Here is a 20,729-nt window from a genome sequence, read left to right on the forward strand (position 1 = left end):
TGATTATTTTATTTGGAAAAAAACATTCTGAAATCAGGCTTAACAAGTACTGGAGGAAAGGGGAAAGACCTAATATTTGGCAGGTAAGAAAAATGAGTTTAAAGGTAATTCATAGTTTACAGATTTACTGGGAAGAGTTTAAAAAAACATTCTTAACGTGGAATTCACATTTAAGGGGAAGTAAGTACGTATAACAATTCTTAAAGGTATAGTAACACTAGGTTAAGATTTTAGCACACGTCCTTGGTAACAGTGCTTTATTCAGCGACTTTAGCCACGGAAAAGCATCCTGAGCTCTATATTAGTGAAACGTATTTCACAGGGAAGTGGCTGACCAAGCAGGTCACAGGCTCTCAGAACTGGCTAGAGTGTGGAGCTAGAAGCAAGTGGTTCAAGCTGCTTCACTGATAGAAACAGAGGCACCCAGACCAGTTAAGTGACCTTGTCTGACCCCACCCCCGGCACCCTGCTGAGCGGTAACATATGCAACACTTACTGGAGCATGATCTCCAACCTCTTGCTATAAACGTGCATTTCTAATTTTTTAGAAACCTTCTGTACTGCACCTGGGGAAAAAAAGCAACAGAGGGTTCAATTTCCAAATTCCTGTTTAGAATAATTTCCGAATCAATAATTAGAATGTAGCTGCTGAGAAACCAAAGTGGTTAACTGTCCAATCCTTCAAGTGACAAGTGTATACAGAGCATCTACCTGCTGAGGCAAACTGATATTTTCATCACGTTATTTCATGTTCTTGTGAAGAAACCACAAGTGCATTTAAGATGATTTAAAAATTTATTTCCAATGCTTCTCCGTCTTTTCCATATTTATGAGCAGAAGTGAGTGAAATTAGAACTCCAAGAGGTCTAGGAGCACATCCATCCTCAGAGGCCTCTGAAGTTTTTGTTTCATCTAAAATATTAAGTAAATTTAGCAATTCTACTACATATAATGCACTTACAGTAGTTTTAATAAAATATTTAAAATCACTTGCCAGTTAGATTACTTAGCTTTTCCCCTAAAACAAAGTAATCTGACAGTTCAGGAAGATGAGCCATACTTGATCTGAAGTTTCAGTATTGCCCGGGGAATATCACTAAGTACCTCCCAGTTCATCACCAGCAACAAAACAGTGAATTAACTGGTAGTTTCTCAAAAAGTTAAACAGCGAGTTAACATACGACCCAATAATTTTACTCCATAGACCCAAGAGAAATGAAAACATGTCTGTACAGAAACTTGTACATGAAGGTTTATAGCAAGATTATTCACAATAGCCAAACAGTAGAAACAATCCAAATGTTCATCATCAAATGAATGGATAAACCAAATGTGCTATATCTACACAATGGAAGATTATTTGGCCATAAAAAGGAATGAAGTACTGATTCATGCTATGACATGGATTAACTTTTTTTTTTTAAAGTCTTTATGCTTGTTGTTTATGTAGTTGAATTCAGCCACACAATTCTATATTTTTACAATCCCCCGGGCATGAAAAGCTCACCGGCTGTTCATTAGTAAATTCAAACGTCATAGTTTCAGGTTTTAACCTTAGAGTGTCAATAAAAACACAACACATGGCCAGGAGAGGTTGTTTATGAAAGACACGGATGAACCTTGAAAACATTATGCTAAGTCAAAGAAACCAGACGCAAAAGACTACCTTTTGTAGGATTCCATTTATATGAAATGTCCAGAATAGGTAAATCCAGAGAGACAGAAGTAGATTAGTGGTTGCCTTGAGCTGGGGAGAGTGGGGAGTGTGGGGAATTATAGCTAAAAGATACACAATGTTACTTTTTGGAGTAATGTGTATGTTCTCAAGTTGACTGTGATGAATCTACTCTATGTGGAAAAGAGCCAAGGTGTCATTTCTCCTAAATTGTTCTATAGTTCAGACCATAGTCACTCTAATTTTAAATTCATCGGTTTTAACTGAATATACAAGTAACTAAATGCCAGCCAAGAAAACTATATAATAAAACTTTTATACTTTAATTATAATCAATTCTGTTAAGTATTAAGCAATTAGCTGACATGTAAAAACAATCTCATAAAACACATTATTAAAAAGCAAACATCTAAGCTATGAAATTGTCTATTAAAAGAAATTTTCCAGGGCTTCCCTGGTGGCGCAGTGGTTAAGAGTCCGCCTGCTGATGCAGGGGACACGGATTTGTGCCCCGGTCCGGGAGGATCCCACATGCCGCAGAGCGGCTGGGCCCGTGAGCCATGGCCGCTGAGCCTGTGCGTCCGGAGCCTGCGCTCCGCAACGGGAGAGGCCACAACAGTGAGAGGCCCGTGTACCGCAAAAAAAAAAAAACAAACAAAAAAAAGAAATTTCCCAAAGTGTGTGTATATATTTATTACTAATGTTTATGACAAACTCCTCAGATACATGAGATTATACTAAATGTGAAGTCATACACTCATACACATACATCTATCTGCCCTTAGATCTATGTGTCAAAACAGGGCACAGACATGCTGAAAACAGGTACAGTGTGAAACAGAAGAATGTAAAGGAATATAAGGACATTAAAGAATACATTTTGAAAATGTATAAGATTTCTCATGTGTCCTCAGTGAGAACAGGGGGACTATATATAAATGGAAGTTGGAGCTAAACACACACACAGATACAGATATAATTGTATTTCCAGAATCTCGACCAAAGTGTCAGCAGGCTAAGAAATGAAAAGGGAGCAAATGCTATCAAAGAAGAATCAGTGTGTTTCACAGAAGTGGGTATTATTTCTAGAATAGAGCTGGCCAACTTTTTCGGTACATGGCCAGATCGTATCTTAAGCTTTGTGGACCACATGGTCTCTGCTGCAACTACTCAACCCTGTGGTGGTAGCTCAGACAGCAGCATTAGATGGCATATAAACAAATGGGCCTGGCTGTTTCTTTCTTTCTTTTCTTTTTTTTAAACATTTTGGCCATGACATATGGCATGTGGGATCTTAGTTTCTTGACCAGGGATCGAACCTGTGACCCCTGCGGGTGGAAGCACGGAGTCTTAACCACTGGACTGCCAGGGAAGTCCCATAGCTGTGTTTCAATAAAACTTTATTTACAAAAATCAGGTGGAGGACTGGATTTGGCTCAGGGGCCATAGCTGCTGACTCTGCTCTAACATGTTAAAATATCAAATTTGGATAGGATACAGCCAATTAGTTTAAATGATAAATATACAGAATGAACGCCCTCAACTTTGAAGACAGGGTATGTGCTAGTCCTTGTGATACTTTTTCATCTTCTGAAGGAGCAAGTACTACTAATTAAACCCCTGTTTAATAACTTAGCCCCACGGGGGACAACTTTCCATACTGATGTATCATATACACACCTCGGGTCACTGTCTTATCTCTTTAAAACTCATCTTGTCTGTTTCCTTTCTCACGCTCCATATTTAATCTTTCAGGAAATACTGCTGGCTTTACTTTCTCCAAAATCCAACCACTTTCTGCTACCTCCCCCACTTCCACCCTGGCCTGAGCCTCTATCTCCCACCTGCATGACCACAAAAGCTCCTCACTGGAACCTGTCAGCTTTCATACTTGCCCTCCTAACAATCTCCTCTCAATAAACACCAGAGTAATTAAAAAGCCCTACAATGTAACCCATTTCACTCCGACTACAAGTCCAGAGCCTTAAAATGGCCGACAAAGCCCTACGCACCTGTGCCCACTCCAAACCCGATCAAGCTGCCCAGCCTTCATTAGAGCATCAGCTCCTACAGGGCCAGCATCTGTTTGCTTTGTTCATGAATGTACCCTAAGCACCTAGAATAATACCCACTAAATAGCAGGTGCTCAGTAAGCATCTGTCAAATGACTGTTAAAAGAAAAAAGGGGGGCTTCCATGGTGGCGCAGTGGTTGAGAGTCTGCCTGCCGATGCAGGAGACACAGGTTCGTGCCCCGGTCCGGGAAGGTCCCACATGCCGCGGAGCAGCTGGGCCCGTGAGCCATGGCCGCTGAGCCTGCGCATCCGGAGCCTGTGCTCCGCAACGGGAGAGGCACAACAGTGAGAGGCCCGCGTACAGAAAAAAAAAAAAAAAAGAAAATAAGGAAGCACCTCATTACCCAGAAGAGTATAAAATCCCACTCTCGATACACCACAAAGTGGGGAGAAACCAGGCAACATGAGGCAGCCAGTTAGCTTTTACAATCACTCATGGAAAATGCCTCTTTTGACTTCTCAGCAATGAACCTCTTCCGAAATGCCCAGAGGCTTAACTTGGTGAACAAATGTTTTGTAATTAGTTTAAGGTGGATCACTAATAGCAGGATGATTATCTTTAGTTCCACTAGTGCAGATCAGAGTAAAGGTGTATTTTCACTTTGGACCAGAGCGCTAAGACAAATACCCAAGATAAAGTCAAACCAAGCAACGATAGCTCATGTATTCCTTCCTGTACAACAGACATTAAATATTTGGTGATTATCTGTTAAACCACAGCACCTTTTCGGTTTTTCAGCACAATCATTAGGTGGGGTCTTCACTGGAACAGCAGATGACATCCTGACAACATAGCTGACAATCTCACACCAACACGCGCTGGGTCCCCTCTTCTGCCACCCAGTGCGGAAATGGGCTTAGAGGAGCTCAGGTACTTAACATCCCCGAAGACCACACAACATCCTAACTGGCCTTGGAAAAGTGTCATTTTTGCATAGAAATTTCATTTTACAGTAAAGTATAAATATCTGACTTCATTTTACAAAAGAGTTATCAGAATTTAATGAACAGAAAGCAACCTTGGAGGTTAAAACACAAATCAGTTCAGAAGCGTTCGATTCCAAGTGACCAAGGCCATGCTACGAAGCGAAGTGGCCGTGCTCCTGGAGAGCTGGGTGTCAGCGTGGGGAGGTCGGCCGGCTCATGGGCTCCAGCCTTGATCTCTCACTCCTGGTCTCTGCACTTAATCCTGTCCCCCACTTCGCTGCTCCTAACTTTGCACCATGAATTAGTTATGACCTTGGTAAAAGGTCCTCTTTCCCATCTAGCCCCCCCATTTTTATATTTTTACCAACTAAGATATGAAAAATGTAAAATAATAAAAGAAAACCGACAACTGCCTTTAAAACTGTTCTGGCATGAATGTACTTGTACCCCCGGGCGAAGACTGTGAGACTGAACATCATGTGAGAATCCACGGTGTGACGTTCTTCTGTGGCTTGTATGAATGCACAGCTCCATCTCTTATGTTACAGGCACACAGGGGCATCCATTACCCACTAATTAATTCAACTAAAATTATCAAATAGTGTCCAAATTGTAATTTTACAATGACTATTATTCAAATTCAAAAACTTACCAGTAACTTAGATGAATAATTTAGATTTGTCTAGGCATTTATTAGTTTCATGTTATAGATGTGACCAATTACAAGCAGATGGATTATGAAGTGGTTACCCAAGCTTGCTTTCTCCTGAAATCAAAGAACTAACTATTTGCTTACTTATAAAAAAAATTTTAAGAAACAAAAATATTCTATCAGAGATCTGTTGCCATGTGAGGCTTCCCGGAATACTTCAAGGGTGGCTTCTTCCCACAGGAACACAAAGGGCTACCGTGTACATGCACCGTAATGTGTTATACTGAATTATGTATAAAACAAAACCAAACTATAAAGAAATGACACAAAAATATTTTCATTGGTGTTGTCTTTGATTGAAAATTGCTTCTTAGAAAAGGAAAGAAAGCTACTGCAAAATTGTCCCATGTGGAAATTGCATTCTAGTCAACAAGTTTTATTCAACACAAATATAGCAGCATATTTTCCTATTAGACATTCTGGCTCAATTCAGCAATATTTTGGAATTTCCAATTAAATTGTTTTTAAGAGGACTGTTACTAAGAGATTCTTATCTTTGTGTTAACTGCAGCCACGTTTTTACAGCATGAACGAAGACTCAGGACAAAGAGTAAAATATTAGTAATACACATTGTTATGCATGTATCATATCTTAAAAGTTACAGGGATGAAAAAAATCAGGATATTTTAAGTTCTTTAGGACTCTTGTTTTCTGCTTTTTATTTCAAAGAACCATGGGAGAAATGAAAGAAGTGATAAAAATGAAGTAATTCTGTACCTTTCCTTATTTTCGGGTTTGACTGGACTTCTAATATCACGGTTGTTACTGTATCTGCATACATATCATTGGAAGGGTTTGCCAGCCACTGAAAAGCAAGAGGCAGAATTAGGGAGGTACAACCCAGCCAACCCCCAAAACTGCAATCACTACCACCCATCCACGGACTATACGTGTGCGATTATTGCTTCTAGCATTTCACTGAAATCAACTGTTTTCTCAAATTGATTAGCATTACTAATTAATTTCAGTAAACCCATTGTTTACTGAAATTAATTAGTAATGCTGGAATTCTCTAATTTTTTTTTTTAAACAACACTAAAATGTACGGAGCATGTCCTTTGTGGCAAGTGTCTTATATGCATTATCTCATTTAACTCTCACATCTTCATCATAAAGGAGTAAACTGACTCAAAAGTAACTCGCGCAAGATAACATAAGCAGTAATTAATTGCTGGTTCTGTGACTCAAACTCAAATTCCTAGTCACTATATTTTAGTAGCATAGACAGTAATATTTTTAAAGTTTTACTTTTGTTTCTCACATAAAGCCTAAGATCCCCTGACACTGTGCCATGTGCCCGCTGCTCTAAGAAAGTTTTCCATGTCCACCAGGTTAGGGTGAGACCAGATGAATTCTTCAGGAATGAGTAACCCCCTTCTTTTAATTCTCTCTCCAAAGAGTACTTTTATGAGCAACACGAGTCACTTGAAAAACTTCCTCTAAGATCTTCTTTGATCTGTTAATTCTAGGGAATAAAAAATGCATTCTCTAATACTATTTGGTAGCAAGAACCAAACTAATGTCTCTAACAACTTTTCCCCTTTCTCAGATAACACTTTATATATTATTGTATGTAACTTCATGTTATAGATAACTATTCCTCTTGATAATTTCTCCAGTTACCTTTAGCCTTATAAATCAAATTCAGACTTAAATCAGTGAACTGCAGTGGAACCAGAGCTGACAGATCTTTTTCTGTTTTAAAAAATAATATGTATGACAGAACAGTTGACCACATAGCTGGGAAATTTACATTCAACCTTGAGGCAGAGCAACAAAGTATCTCCCTGTATCATTCGGTTCCAGGATTCTCTTTGAAAGTCCTTCTTTAAACTGAACGGATGCTAATCTATTAAAGTCAATCATCAAAGTCATCTGGTGTCTGGGTTCTAAATTCTACCAGTATGGATTTAAAATTCTAACAGTGGCAACCACATTTACCTAAATTAATGATTTCTAGCCTTTGTGGATTTGGGTCATTTTAATGTTGCTTATTTGAATCTTCAGAATTCCACTCTCTTAAGAAGTGTTGCATGACAAGTTTGTTTGCTTTAAAGTAACAGAATTATATTTTTATCTTGATAATTTTAAGACCTTTTGATATAACTGAAGACACCTGTGGTACCACAAAATCTGTTAAGACTCACTCAGGTGAGAGACCTCTGCTCATTTCACATACTAAATATTGTCTTAATTTATTATTAGTTTCTATGCTACTGTAACTATATAGAAAATGCTTAGTTATGTTATATTTAATGTTGATCTTAGAAAGAAAAATATACACATATATATTTTCCAACAATTTTTTTCCTGACTGGGAAGAACCCAATTTTCTCTACATTTACATGTGAACTCAAAACTTTTTTCCCCTCCTTGTTTAGGTAAATGATCTTACTTCTAATACCACCATTCCTGGTTCCTGTATTACAGTAATATTTTTGAACACTTTCAAAGCGGGTTTTTCTTGAATTTCTAATTCTTCTACATCACCTGAAAAAAAGAAGTTGTAAGATGTATATAAGATTTTTTGGGGGTGGCAATATAAGGGTGGGGAGTGGGAGGTACAAACTACTGGGTGTAAGACAGGCTCAAGGACGTACTGTACAACACAGGGAATACAGCCAATATTTTGTGATAACTGTAAATGGAAAGTAACCTTTCAAAACTGTATATAAATAAAATTTTTTTGAGAAAGCCAGCATAAAAAATTTTTTAAAATAATCTTCTAGAGTATGATTATTCATTTGTTTATAGAGACAGCTGAAATATGGTGATACACAATGAAAAAAATTTAATAACTTGTGTATAGGCAGATTTTAAGTAGCAAAGTTTTTTTTTTTTTTGCGGTACGCGGGCCTCTTTCTGTTGTGGACTCTCCTGTTGCGGAGCACAGGCTACAGACGCGCAGGCTCCACGGCATGTGGGATCTTCCCGGACCGGGGCACGAACCCATGTCCCCTGCATCGGCAGGTGTACTCTCAACCACTGCGCCACCAGGGAAGCCCAAGTAGCGAAGTTTTAAATTAATTGCTTATAGCAACTAAAAGATCTCAACATGTATTATAAATATTCATATAACTAGATAGGATTTACCTTGGACATTAAACAACTTATCAGTTGCAAACTTTGGTGACTGTCAAACACCTATGTTTGTACAAGGGATTTAGTGACTAGCATCTTAAAATTTAACATGAACCTCATCAACTACGTCACTTCTACCATCTGTCTTCATAAGTTTAAAGGTTCTACAAGGAAATTCCGTTGTCTAAGACAAGGCTTTTCTGGTCTTCCCAGTAGTAACTTCTTAGTTAAGGATTAATTCAGATGTATTTTATTAACTTCCTGTGTTATAACCTATAATTCTAACATGAGGTTCTGAAGTAAAAAAAGATATATTCTACTGTTTTATTTTATGGCAGTACTTCACTGTATGAATTACAAACAGCATATTCACAGAAAGCATAACTTTGTGATCTGAAGTGTTCTTGCTTATCAGGGAGAGCCCACACCTTTTAACTTAACTCTTCACCTCTCATGATGTTAATACACAAAAATCTCTAATTCAAAATGGTCTAATATAAAAACAGAATAGGTTTACTTTTTACTGGCCTTTGGCCAGTGGTCATGCACTCTTATATAACGTGCTGTAAGGGTTTGTACTGATGGAACCAGAAAAATTATTTTCACTGAACAAAGAAAAGAAATTATGATAAATTCTAGGTATAGTAGTTAAAGTAGATTTTAAACACAAGAAGCAAAGACTACTGACAATTTTAGAATTTTAAGTGGATCATAATAAGAGGTATTATGAGATTTAAAAATTGTTTATCAGTGTATAATCAAAATTTTCACCTGAAGGTGGTAATAACATGACCAAGTAAAGTACAAAGAAAATTTGTGCAATTCTGACACAAATACCAAAATTAACATCCTTTCCTAGATATATAATTATCTTACTCAAAACTAGAAAACAGTCAAGTGACTGTCAATAAATATACACACCTGTCAATTTCTGTAGCTGGTAATAAAGCAAATTAAAAGGACCAGTATATGGAATGGCTTGGGTCTGCTTTACAGTGCTCATGGCCAAGTCAGTATAATCTGGACAGGAAATTAGAATAAATATACTTTAGGAAACAACACTAGTCTCACAAAATACAATTTGCAAACACACACCAGGAGTAAAGAAAAGAGAAGTAAAAGCAAAGTATGTGAGAACATGTTTGTCAAGCTAACAAAGTGCTCCACAATTGGTTCCCATCCTACACTCCTCCCCCGCCACCCCCGGCCAATAGTTAGCTTGTGCTTCAGCCATAAGAAGTCACTCTCATTCTCCAAGACACATCTGGTCCCTAACATCTCCAAGCCAGTAAGCCAGCTGTCCTCTGCCATCTCTTCTGGTTAGCTAACCTTCACCACCTGGCATGAGAGCTACCTGGTATGCAATGCTTTTCCCAACCCTTCTAGGCCCATTCTCTCCTTACATGTTATCTTGCACTTCTGTATGTCCCGGGTCAATACTGTGATTAGCTCTTCACAGGATGGTTTCTCTCAACAGACAGTTTTTCAAGGGCTGGGACTGTGCTTCTTAGTACCTCTCTAGTCCTCCAGCACTTAGCACAATGCCTGGCATACAGTAAGACCTCGACAACTGTTAATGGAACAAGTTATATTCTACTGTGTGATAGTCTGAAAGCTGACAGTTGGCTTATCTCACAGTTGGACACCTAAACACTGCTGCTATTTCTTATTCCTTGATAAAGCACTTTTAATTTATTAGTGCCATATAAAAAAAATTGAGCACAGTTATTTACTTAAAGATAATATCGTAGTTACTGCAAAAGTAATGACAGCTTAGCATTTACACGTGCATAAAACACAGGCTCAGCAAGCAACTTAACACTACAGGTCATAAAAACCAAAAAGCCTGTGTGGGGAGTCCACAATTACTTCAGGAAATAAAAGTAGCAGTATTCCATGGAGAAAGGTAGAAGACAGGCTTCAGAAGGCAGTAGTCAATCTGTCTCACAGGGGAACTTATGTTTCCAATTAAGAAAAAAGTTATTTAAATACTGTCATAGTTCAAGGAAGATTTCTTTTTCAAATGAAGCTATAACTAGATTATTAAGTTTCAACTATTTATACTTTGTTATTTGGCTGTTACTTAAGATTTGACCACGGGGTAAGAGAAGTTTTTGAAGATTTTCTTTAAATGCTAAAATCAAATTACATTTGACATTTAATAGTATACTTACTAGAGAGGTCACAAGGAGAAAGTATGTGATAATTAAAGTTTCTTTTAACAAGTATTCCTGAGACCCGCTGGCCCTGTTCTGGTTTTTTGTCTGCTAAAAAGCCCATGACCTATTAAAAAGAAAAAAAAACCAAAACAATTTGAAGAGAACAGAATCTTGTAAAATGAAATTAATTATTCAGGGACTCAATCATAATGATGACCATTTGAACCATGAAAACAACCCATGAATCTAAACATGAAAAATATAAAATATTATATACCTCTACGACCAGGGCAGTAACAAGGTTACCAAGAGACCAAAGGCAAGACTCACGGGGGCAGACCTGGCAAGAATGGTTAGGTTCCATCAGTTCCAATCAGTTCAGCAACCAAGTAAACCTACTGGGTGCTGGGGCTTAAAAAAGCTTTCAACAGGGCTTCCCTGGTGGCGCAGTGGATGAGGGTCCGCCTGCCGATGCAGGGGACACAGGTTCGTGCCCCGGTCTGGGAGGATCCCACATGCCGCGGAGCGGCTGGGCCCGTGAGCCATGGCCGCTGGGCCTGCACGTCCGGAGCCTGTGCTCCACAACGGGAGAGGCCACAGCAGTGAGAGGCCTGCGTACCGCAAAAACAAAACAAAACAAAACAAAAAAAACTCTCAACAGAGACAGCATGGTGGGAAGGACAGCAACTGAGGGCCAGACGTGCGTGGCTCCCTCAGGCTGGCTCTCAACCCTGTACCTGGAGGAGCCCCAAAATACAAAGATGCAAGGCCATGCCAGATCCAAAAAGCAGCAGCATCTCTGAATAGAAAGGTCTGTAAAGACAGGTATGGATGAGCTCATACAACTGAGGGGGAACATTTTTTAAGAGAAGAGAGTACTGACTGACTGTTCAGAAACTAACAATAACACCAAACAAACAAACAAGCAAACAAAACTCTTACAAACATGAAATCCAACATTCTTAAATATAACTTTTCTCAGCTACAAAGAAATGAACTCAAAGGGGACAAAGACTCTATATTTCGTATTTGTTTACCTTTCATCAGTTAAGGGCAGATGGCAGTGAGACAGTGGTAACATTTGCTCTTGTAACTATAATGGGACCTAGCTCTGTTTCACATGGTTTGTCAGCGTTTTTTTCTCCTTAAATGCTGGTGACTTAAGGAGGCTGATTTCAGTGCAGTGACATCCCGGATGCTGATGAGGTGTCTGCCGGGAGAACCAAGTACCCTGGAGAACAAGACTGAGTGGTTCTTCTGGCCTCACCCTCTGCTGCCAGCCTCGGTCTCTTTCTTTATTCAGCTGCGTGCTAGTTCCCAACATGCTGATTTCTTACCACGCACACAACTGCTTGGCCTGACAATTCTCGACGGTAAATTGCACGGGTTTTTTGATAGTTTTTGTGGATCTGATTTCTTTACCTCCTTCTTAGCTCCTGTTTTACATGCCTGAGGATGGCTGCCATAATAAATCTGACTTTTCCCGAAGCAAGGTTATTACACTTGAGGAAAAAAAATAACTAAAGCTAATGATTTTAAATAAAATTATGGCTAAAAGAACAGAACAACACTCTAATACAAAACTACATTTGGGGAAACAGACACTGACAACAGTTTCTCTATGCCTGTATAAAGTTAAATATAAAAATGACACATATACCTAAAGTGTGTTTTCAGCTCTAGAGTCAAAAAAATATTTTTTACAGCAAAAGCAGTTCTAAGAGGGAAGTTCACAGCAATTCAAGCTCACTTCAAGAAACAAGAAAAATCTCAAATAAACAATCTAACCTTACACCTAAAGAAACTAGACACAGAAAACCCAAAGTTAGTAGAAGGAAAGAAATTGTAAAGATCAGAGCAAAAATAAATGAAGAAACAAAGAAAACAATAGCCAAGATCAATAAAACTAAAAGCTGGTTCTTTCATAAACAAAATTGATAAACCTTTAGCCAGACTCATCAAGAAAAACAGGGAGGGCTTCCCTGGTGGCACAGTGGTTGAGAATCTGCCTGCCAATGCAGGGGACACGGGTTCAAGCCCTGGTCTGGGAAGATCCCACATGCCACGGAGCAACTGGGCCCGTGAGCCACAACTACTGAGCTTGCGCGTCTGGAGCCTGTGCTCCGCAACAAGAGAGGCCGTGATAGTGAGAGGCCTGCACACCGCGATGAAGAGTGGCCCCCGCTCATGGGAACTGGAGAAAGCCCTCACACAGAAACGAAGACCCAATGCAGCCAAAAATAAATACATAAATATATAAATAATATATTTTTTTAAAAAAAAGAAAAATAGGGAGAGGACTCAAATCAATAAAATTAGAAATGAAAAAGGAGCGATTACAACTGACACTGCAGGAATATAAAAGATCGTAAGAGACTACTACAAGCAACTATAGGCCAATAAAATGGACAACCTGGAAGAAACAGATAAATTCTTGGAAAAGTACAACCTTCCAGGATTGAACCAGGAAGAATTAGAAAATATAAATAGACCAGTCACAGGTAATGAAATTGAAACTGTAACTTAAAATCTTCCAACAAAAAAAAGTGCAGGACCAGATGGCTTCACAGGCGAATTCTATCAAACATTTAGACAAGAGTTAACACCTATCCTTCTCAAACTCTTCCAAAAAATTGAGGAGGGAGGAACACTCCCAAACTCATTCTGAGAGGCCACTATCACCCTGATACCAAAACCAGACAAACATATCACAAAAAAAGAAAATTACAGGCCAATATCACTAATGAACATAGACACAAACATCCTCAATAAAATACTAGCAAACAGAATCCAACAACACACTAAAAGGATCATACACCATGATCAAGTGGGATTTATCCCAGGGATGCAAGGATTCTTCAATATACGCAAAACAATCACTGTGATACACCATATTAACAAATTGAAGGAGAAAAACCATATGATCATCTCAACAGATGCAGAAAAAGCTTTTGACAAAATTCAACACCCGTTTATGATAAAAACTCTCCAGAAAGTGGGCAAACAGGGAACCTACCTCAATATAATAAAAGCCATATACGACAAACCCACGCAAACATCGTTCTCAATGGTGAAAAACTGAAAACATTTCCTCTAGATCAGGAACAAGACAAGGATGTCCACTCTCGCCACTATTATTCAACATAGTATTGTCCTAGCCGCAGCAATCAGAGAAGAAAAAGAAATAAAAGGAATCCAAATTGGAAAAGAAGTAAAACTGTCACTGTTTGCCAAAGACACGATATTATACATATAAAATCCTAAAGATATCACCAGAAAACGACTAGAACTAATCAAGGAATTTGGTAAGGTGGCAGGATACAAAATTAATGCACAGAAATCTCTTGCATTCCTATACACTAACAACAAAAGATCAGAAAGAGATATTAAGGAAACAACCCCATTTACCATTACAACAGAAAGAATAAAATACCTGGGAATAAAGCCACCTAAGGATGCAAAAGACCTGTACTCAGAAAACTATAAAACACTGATGAAAGAAATCAAAGAGAACATAAACAGATGGAGAGATATACCATGCTCCTGGATTGGAAGAATCAATATTGTGAAAATGACTATATTACCCAAAGCAACCTACAGGTTCAATCAATGCAATCCCTATCAAATTACCAATGGCATTTTTCACAGAACTAGAACAAGAAATTTTACAATTTGTATGGAAACACAAAAGACGCCAAACAGCCAAAGCAATCTTAAGAAAGAAAAATGGAGCTGGAGGAATCAGGCTCCCTGACTTCAGACTATACAACAAAGCTACAGTAATCAAGACAGCATGGTACTGGCACAAAAACAGAAATATAGATCAATGGAACAGGACAGAAAGCCCAGAGATAAACCCACGCCCATATGGTTGCCTTGTCTTTGACAAAGGATGCAAGAATATACAACGGAGAAAAGACAGTCTCTTCAATAAGTGGTGCTGGGAAAAATGGACAGCTACATGTAAAAGAATTAAATTAGAACACACCCTAACTCCATACACAAAAATAAATTCAAAATGGATTAAAGACCTAAAGTGGTCTTTAAAACTCTTAGAGAAAAACATAGGCAGAACACTCTATGACATAAATCATAGCAAGATCCTTTTTGACCCACCTCCTAGAGTAAGGGAAACAAAAACAAAAATAAACAAATGGGACCTAATGAAACTTCAAAGCTTTTGCACAGCAAAGGAAACCACAAACAAGATGAAAAGACAACCCTCAGAATGGGAAAAATATCTGCAAATGAAGCAACTGACAAAGGATTAATCTCCAAAATATACAAGCACTTCATGCAGCTCAGTATCACAAAAACAAACAACCCAATCCAAAAATGGGCAGAAGACCTAAATAGACATTTCTCCAAAGAAGATATACAGACTGCCAACAAACACATGAAAGAATGCTCAACATCATTAATCATTAGAGAAATGCAAATCAAAACTACAATGAGATATCATCTCACACCAGTCAGAATGGCCATCATCAAAAAATCTAGAAACAATAAATGCTGGAGAGGGTGTGGAGAAAAGGGAACCCTCCTGCACTGCTGGTGGGAATGTGAATTGGTACAGCCACTATGGAGAACAGTATGGAGGTTCCTTAAAAAACTAAAAATAGAACTACCATATGACCCAGCAATCCCACTACTGGGCATATACCCTGAGAAAACCATAGTTCAAAAAGATATACGTACCACAATGTTCACTGCAGCACTATTTACAATAGCCAGGACATGGAAGCAACCTAAGTGTCCACTGACAGATGAATGGATAAGGAAGATGTGGCACATATATACAATGAAATATTGCTCAGCCATAGAAAGGAAAGAAATTAAATTATTTGTAGTGAGGTGGATGGACCTAGAATCTGTCATACAGAGTGAAGTATGTCAGAAAGAGAAAAACAAATACCATATGCTAATGCATATATATGGCATTTAAAAAAGGGGAACTGATGAACCTAGTGGCAGGGCAGGAATAAAGACAAAGATGTAGAGAATGCACTTGAGCGAATGGGGTGAGGGAAGGGGAAGCTGGGATGAAGTGAGAGGGTAGCATTGACATAGATACACTACCAAATGTAAAATACATAGCTAGTTGGAAGCAGTCACATAGCACAGGGAGATCAGCTAAGTGCTTTGTGATCACCTAGAGGGGTGGGATAGGGAGGGTGGGAGGGAGACGCAGGAGGGAGGGGATATGGGGATATATGTATACATATAGTTGATTCACTTTGTTATACAGCAGAAACTAACACAACATTGTAAAGCATTTATACTCCAATAAAGATGTGAAAAAAAATTTTTTTTTAATGCTGTATACTGTATTTCTTGAGGATTTATAATGCACAATGGCCTAATAAAAACTCTGCAAAGTCTCGCTATAAACTCAGCTTAATTTTGTTCAACTCGGCTTCTCCTCAATTGACCGAAAAACTTTCTTTTTCTCCCCACACTGCAACCAGTAGAGTTTGGGAAGTACCGTTCTAGATTCCCAAATGTAAATATTCTTATACCTATAGAATATATTTTTCTACAGGTATAACATCTCTTCCATTAAACTGGCCCCTGGAAAGTTTTGTGAACAGTAAGATTCAGGAGTAAATACAACCATTTGCTCTTCTTTGGCAAGAACAGCCTCACATCCTAAGTTTTGCAAATTTTCCTCAAATTCAACTTCAAGAAACGATATTCATCCATTAGCTTCCTCATATTTGGCTCATTATGTACTGAAAGAATTCTGTAAAGTTGCTCATTAACACGTTTGATATTTAAAACTTCAGACAGGACTTCCCTGGTGGTCCTGTGGTTAAGAATCTGCCTTTCAATGCAGGGGACGACGCAGTTTGATCCCTGGTAGGGGAACTAAGATCCCACATGCTGCAGGACAAGTAATCCTGTGTGCCGCAACTACTGAGCCTGTGCACCACAACTAGAGAGAAGCCCGTGTGCCACAACAAAGAGCCCGTGTGCTGCAACTAAGACCCAATACAGCCAAATAAATATTAAAAAAATAATAAATGAAACTTCAGACAGATAATTAAAAAGTCTCCTTTAGAGGTATCTTAAAAAGATGTTTGATGAACAGGAGGTAAAAATGCAGACTTCTTATAGCATCCCTCTAAAATCCCAGGTAAGGTTTTTTTTTTCGTAACCATTTCTTTTTTAAATTCTGAAAACCTTATATTTCATCATCAAAAATGATTAACTCTTGAAAAGAAAAATCTATAAATTCCATCATATCCACAGACATTATGTTTAGATATGGGTCTATTTTTAGATTCTGAGGGAGAATGCCAAGAGGCAGACAGAATACTGTATTGGATGTAGTGAAAAACAGTAATGGAAAAAAACAAAACAGTAATGGACATTTGTTTACTCTCTAACATGGGTATGATAAGTAAATGGGAATGTGGATTAAAAGCCATCAGACTGAAGATCTAATTTATTTGAAAATTTTCCATGTGAAAAACAAATTAGTGGAACCAGAAAAAGCCTAAAAGCACAAGGATCAAGGTCTTACAGCATATTGAGTTAAATTGACAGAAATCATCGTTGAGCACATTATTTGATTAATTAAAAGCTGGATATTCTTAAGAAGTATACATTTCCCTAAAGGGATTAGGAACTATTTGGAATGGACAGGATTAAAAACCATAACCTTTTACCTTGGCTAGTTTTTCCCCCCTGAAGTTCAAGGTCACTGCTTCTGTATTCCGAGGATTATGAACCTCTATGTGAACTTCATCGTTATCTTCATATTCTCGAATCAGGGCTGCTTTCAATCTGGCCATTTCATTTTGTTCTCCATGGACTAAAATCTACAAAGTGTAAATTGTAAAAGAGCACAGGGAAGCATCCTTAGTTCAGATTAATGATGGCTGTTATCTGAATTAGTTAATTATATGAAATGGAGATATACTTGAAGTTATTAAACTTTACTACTTTTAAGGATCTCCAGTCAATCAAACTTGTGTGACGTTTTCATTCTACTTGGCTTTAAAAGATCCTTAAGTGGAACTACTTCAAGAGAGAGTAAAGAAACTTCTTTTCTGTTCCAGTTTTTGCCACTATCGAGATACACAACTTTATGAAAGCTGTACTTTTTCTAGGCTTCTGCGCTCACACTAGAAATGGGCTGGACCAGGTGACCAGCTTTAAATGCATGTGGTTCTTGTACGCGACTATTGCTACTCCTACTATCTCAGAAAACGCTCACGGTTTTCTTTAGGTTTCTTAATATAAGACTAACAAAATAAGCTTTTTATGTGAAAAAAAATGACTTCTGATACTTTGTTAAAGTAATATCATATAAAATATTCCAGAACCAAATGAAACCATGTTTTAGAGAGGTGTTTACAACGACTGCATTAGCTACCAGTCTTTCTAATTCATTTTCATAACTTATTTTTTACAAGACAGATCATTCTTAACCTATAGACTACGGGTAGATGATTTCCTGCCTGGACTGACAGAAGCTTGTCCAGTGTCACCACCAGGCAGAGGCATATGGCCTAGAGATGACAAGCCCCAGCTCTGGGGCCTGGCTGCTGTAACACAAATCTTGGCGCTGCCACTTACTAGCTGGGTAACTCTCGGCAAGTTATTTAACATCTCTGTTTTCTCTTCTACAAAACAGTCGTTGGTTGTGAGAAGCGACTTGATACATGTAAAACACCAGTACAGTGCCTGGCGCACAGTAAATACTCGATAAATGCTAGCTATTATTTTTACCACTACCACCAACACTACTATTATTTTATCGTGTGGACAGACTTGCTGACTTGGTTATTGGAGGAAGGTAAGCATCAAATTCAATCTAGGAATTTAAACTGACGGCAGAGACAGAGTCTGGAGAGCAACAAAATGGGACTGAGGATGAGGTGGTGATTCCAGAGAGAGAGCAGTACAGCTTTTCCTGCACAGCTTTAAAATCTGGGAGGATATCCATAAACAACACACACCAGAAGGCACCCATGAACTGCCTACACTGTAACTAAACCTGACGTGCTATAAAGCCAAGTAGGTGAGGGATTTTCTCCACCAAAGAATCTGCTCATTAAGGGCCAATGGTAACTACCTGTGAGGACTATATGCTAGAAAAAACTAAAAAACGAACAAAAGGGCACACAAAATGCTCAGCATCGTTCGTCACCAGGGAAATGAAAATCAAAACTACAAAGAGGTACTACTTCACCCTTACTGGTATGGTGACAATTTTAAAAAGGGAAAATAACAAACTGACAAGAATATGGAGAACTGGAACCCTTGTGCATTGCTGGTGGGAATGTAAAATGGTGTAACTGCTATGGAAAACAGTTTGGTGATTCCTCAAAGAGTTAAACATAGAATTAGCCCATGATCCAGCAATTCCACTCCTAGGTATATACCCCAAAGAACTGAAAATGGACTCAAACAGATAGTCACAGGCCAATGTGCATGGCAGCATTATTTACAATGGCCAAAAGATGGAAACTACCCAAGTGTCCATCAACAGGTGAATAAACAAAACGTGGTCTATACAGACAATGCAATATTATCCAGCCATAAAAAGGAATGAAGTTTTGATACATGCTACAATCAGAAAGGGTACTTCATTGCTTCATCTGTTTTCTAGACTCATGTTCCATAAGTGTTCCTCTAATTTAAGATACTTTTTTTTTAGCTTAAGTCTCTCCAGTCCCCCCAAAATATAACTGCTACTGTAATAATTACATAAAACTTAAAAATATAAGCAAATCACATAAGTAAGGAGCTGTGTAATGTATTTCATATCTAACTGCATCTTTAGCTTTTACTATTATGACTCGCCTTTCTCCTCTCTCCACATTAATAGGTATTTCCCATTTGCCAGGCACCCTATTACGTGCTTTAGATATATGTGCTCTCATTTGGTCCTCCCAATAACTTTATGAGGTATTATCATCCCTATTTACACATGAGCTAAGGAGAGGTTAAGTAACTTGCCCAAGGCTACAGAGCAAGTAAGGGATGGAATTGGGACTCAAAATAGTCACATTGCAAAGCCAGGGCTCTTAAGTTATTGGGGAGGCAGCAGAAAAAAACAAAGAACGCAGCAGAAAAGAACAGAAAGAACACTGGAGCTGGTAGATCTGAGTAAGAGATGCCATGTAAAATGGAGAAGACTGAAGTGCACAGCTTGCCTAAGTCAAAGGGGAGTGGTAAAGGTCAGATGCAAGTGCACGTGAAGGCACTGCTGAGAGCGCTACTGGCTGCTGTAAGGAAGACAGTGTCTGCTCTGAGAACCAGCTGCTGCTGGGCATGCCTCTTCCAGCCTTTAATGCTGAAAATCAAATTCACAGACTAACCACATGAGGCGGTTTCAAAGCACGAATAAATTCACTGGTTTGCTGGTAATCTGTGTGAGCAGAGAAAGAAATGTAATCCACAGACATTTTCAGTGGTAGCTTCTGTCCGGACATGGTAGTGATTTCTTCAGGTTCAGACATGATATGCTGTTAAAAAACAAAGAAAAGTAAACAAAACAAAACACATAAACTCTCTAATTAGAAAAGAAAAGGTACATTTTCTACTTTTTCACCCAGCCATAAAGTCTTACACTAATTTAGGACCTTTAACACAAAAAGCATTCTAACACTATTGATGTAGCAAATATCAAATACTTCTTTTCTCGATCAAGCAAACATTTAATCAGGAAAGTAAGCAGATTAACAAAAATTCGGTATACCTGGGATCCTCGAAGTGAAAATTATAACTTATGATTAGAAAGGTACACTTGTATCCCGAACTATCTGCTCTAAAGAGTCACTTTCCAGGTAAGAGGATTTGTATAGAGGACAGATGTATTTCTATTCTGGAAATCTATTTTAGATACACAGCCAACACTGTCTAAGTGACTTACAGAGTAAGGTAATGTAATAAAAATGATTAAAGCAGGGAATCATAATGTATTAAAAAAATAAAATTGAAGTTATCGATAAAAGATAAGAGAACATGATGCAGGAATATTCCTAAACTTTCTCTAGTTTTGCACATCAATGTCTATATACCTCAGAGTTAATATCAACCACCTTATATCAAGAGTAAGATGGGCAATCAACCCAAACACATTCTCCA

General features: G+C 38.3%; 1 protein-coding gene across 2 annotated transcripts in view; it reads right to left on the minus strand.

Annotated features, from left to right (window-relative positions):
- CPSF3 (cleavage and polyadenylation specific factor 3) overlaps positions 1-20,729 on the minus strand; it is a 42,712-nt gene that overhangs the window by 3,819 nt on the left and 18,164 nt on the right. For both annotated transcript variants that reach the window (XM_065891762.1, XM_065891763.1), the window contains 7 exons: positions 19,961-20,107; positions 17,300-17,452; positions 10,644-10,752; positions 9,391-9,489; positions 7,784-7,878; positions 6,106-6,193; positions 497-566 (listed from right to left, as the gene is read on the minus strand). In XM_065891762.1, the coding sequence (XP_065747834.1) occupies positions 497-566; positions 6,106-6,193; positions 7,784-7,878; positions 9,391-9,489; positions 10,644-10,752; positions 17,300-17,452; positions 19,961-20,107 (761 nt within the window). The remainder of the gene's footprint in view (positions 1-496; positions 567-6,105; positions 6,194-7,783; positions 7,879-9,390; positions 9,490-10,643; positions 10,753-17,299; positions 17,453-19,960; positions 20,108-20,729) is intronic.

This window comes from Phocoena phocoena, chromosome 14 (assembly GCF_963924675.1).
Source record: "Phocoena phocoena chromosome 14, mPhoPho1.1, whole genome shotgun sequence".
Taxonomy (NCBI): Eukaryota; Metazoa; Chordata; class Mammalia; order Artiodactyla; family Phocoenidae; genus Phocoena; species Phocoena phocoena.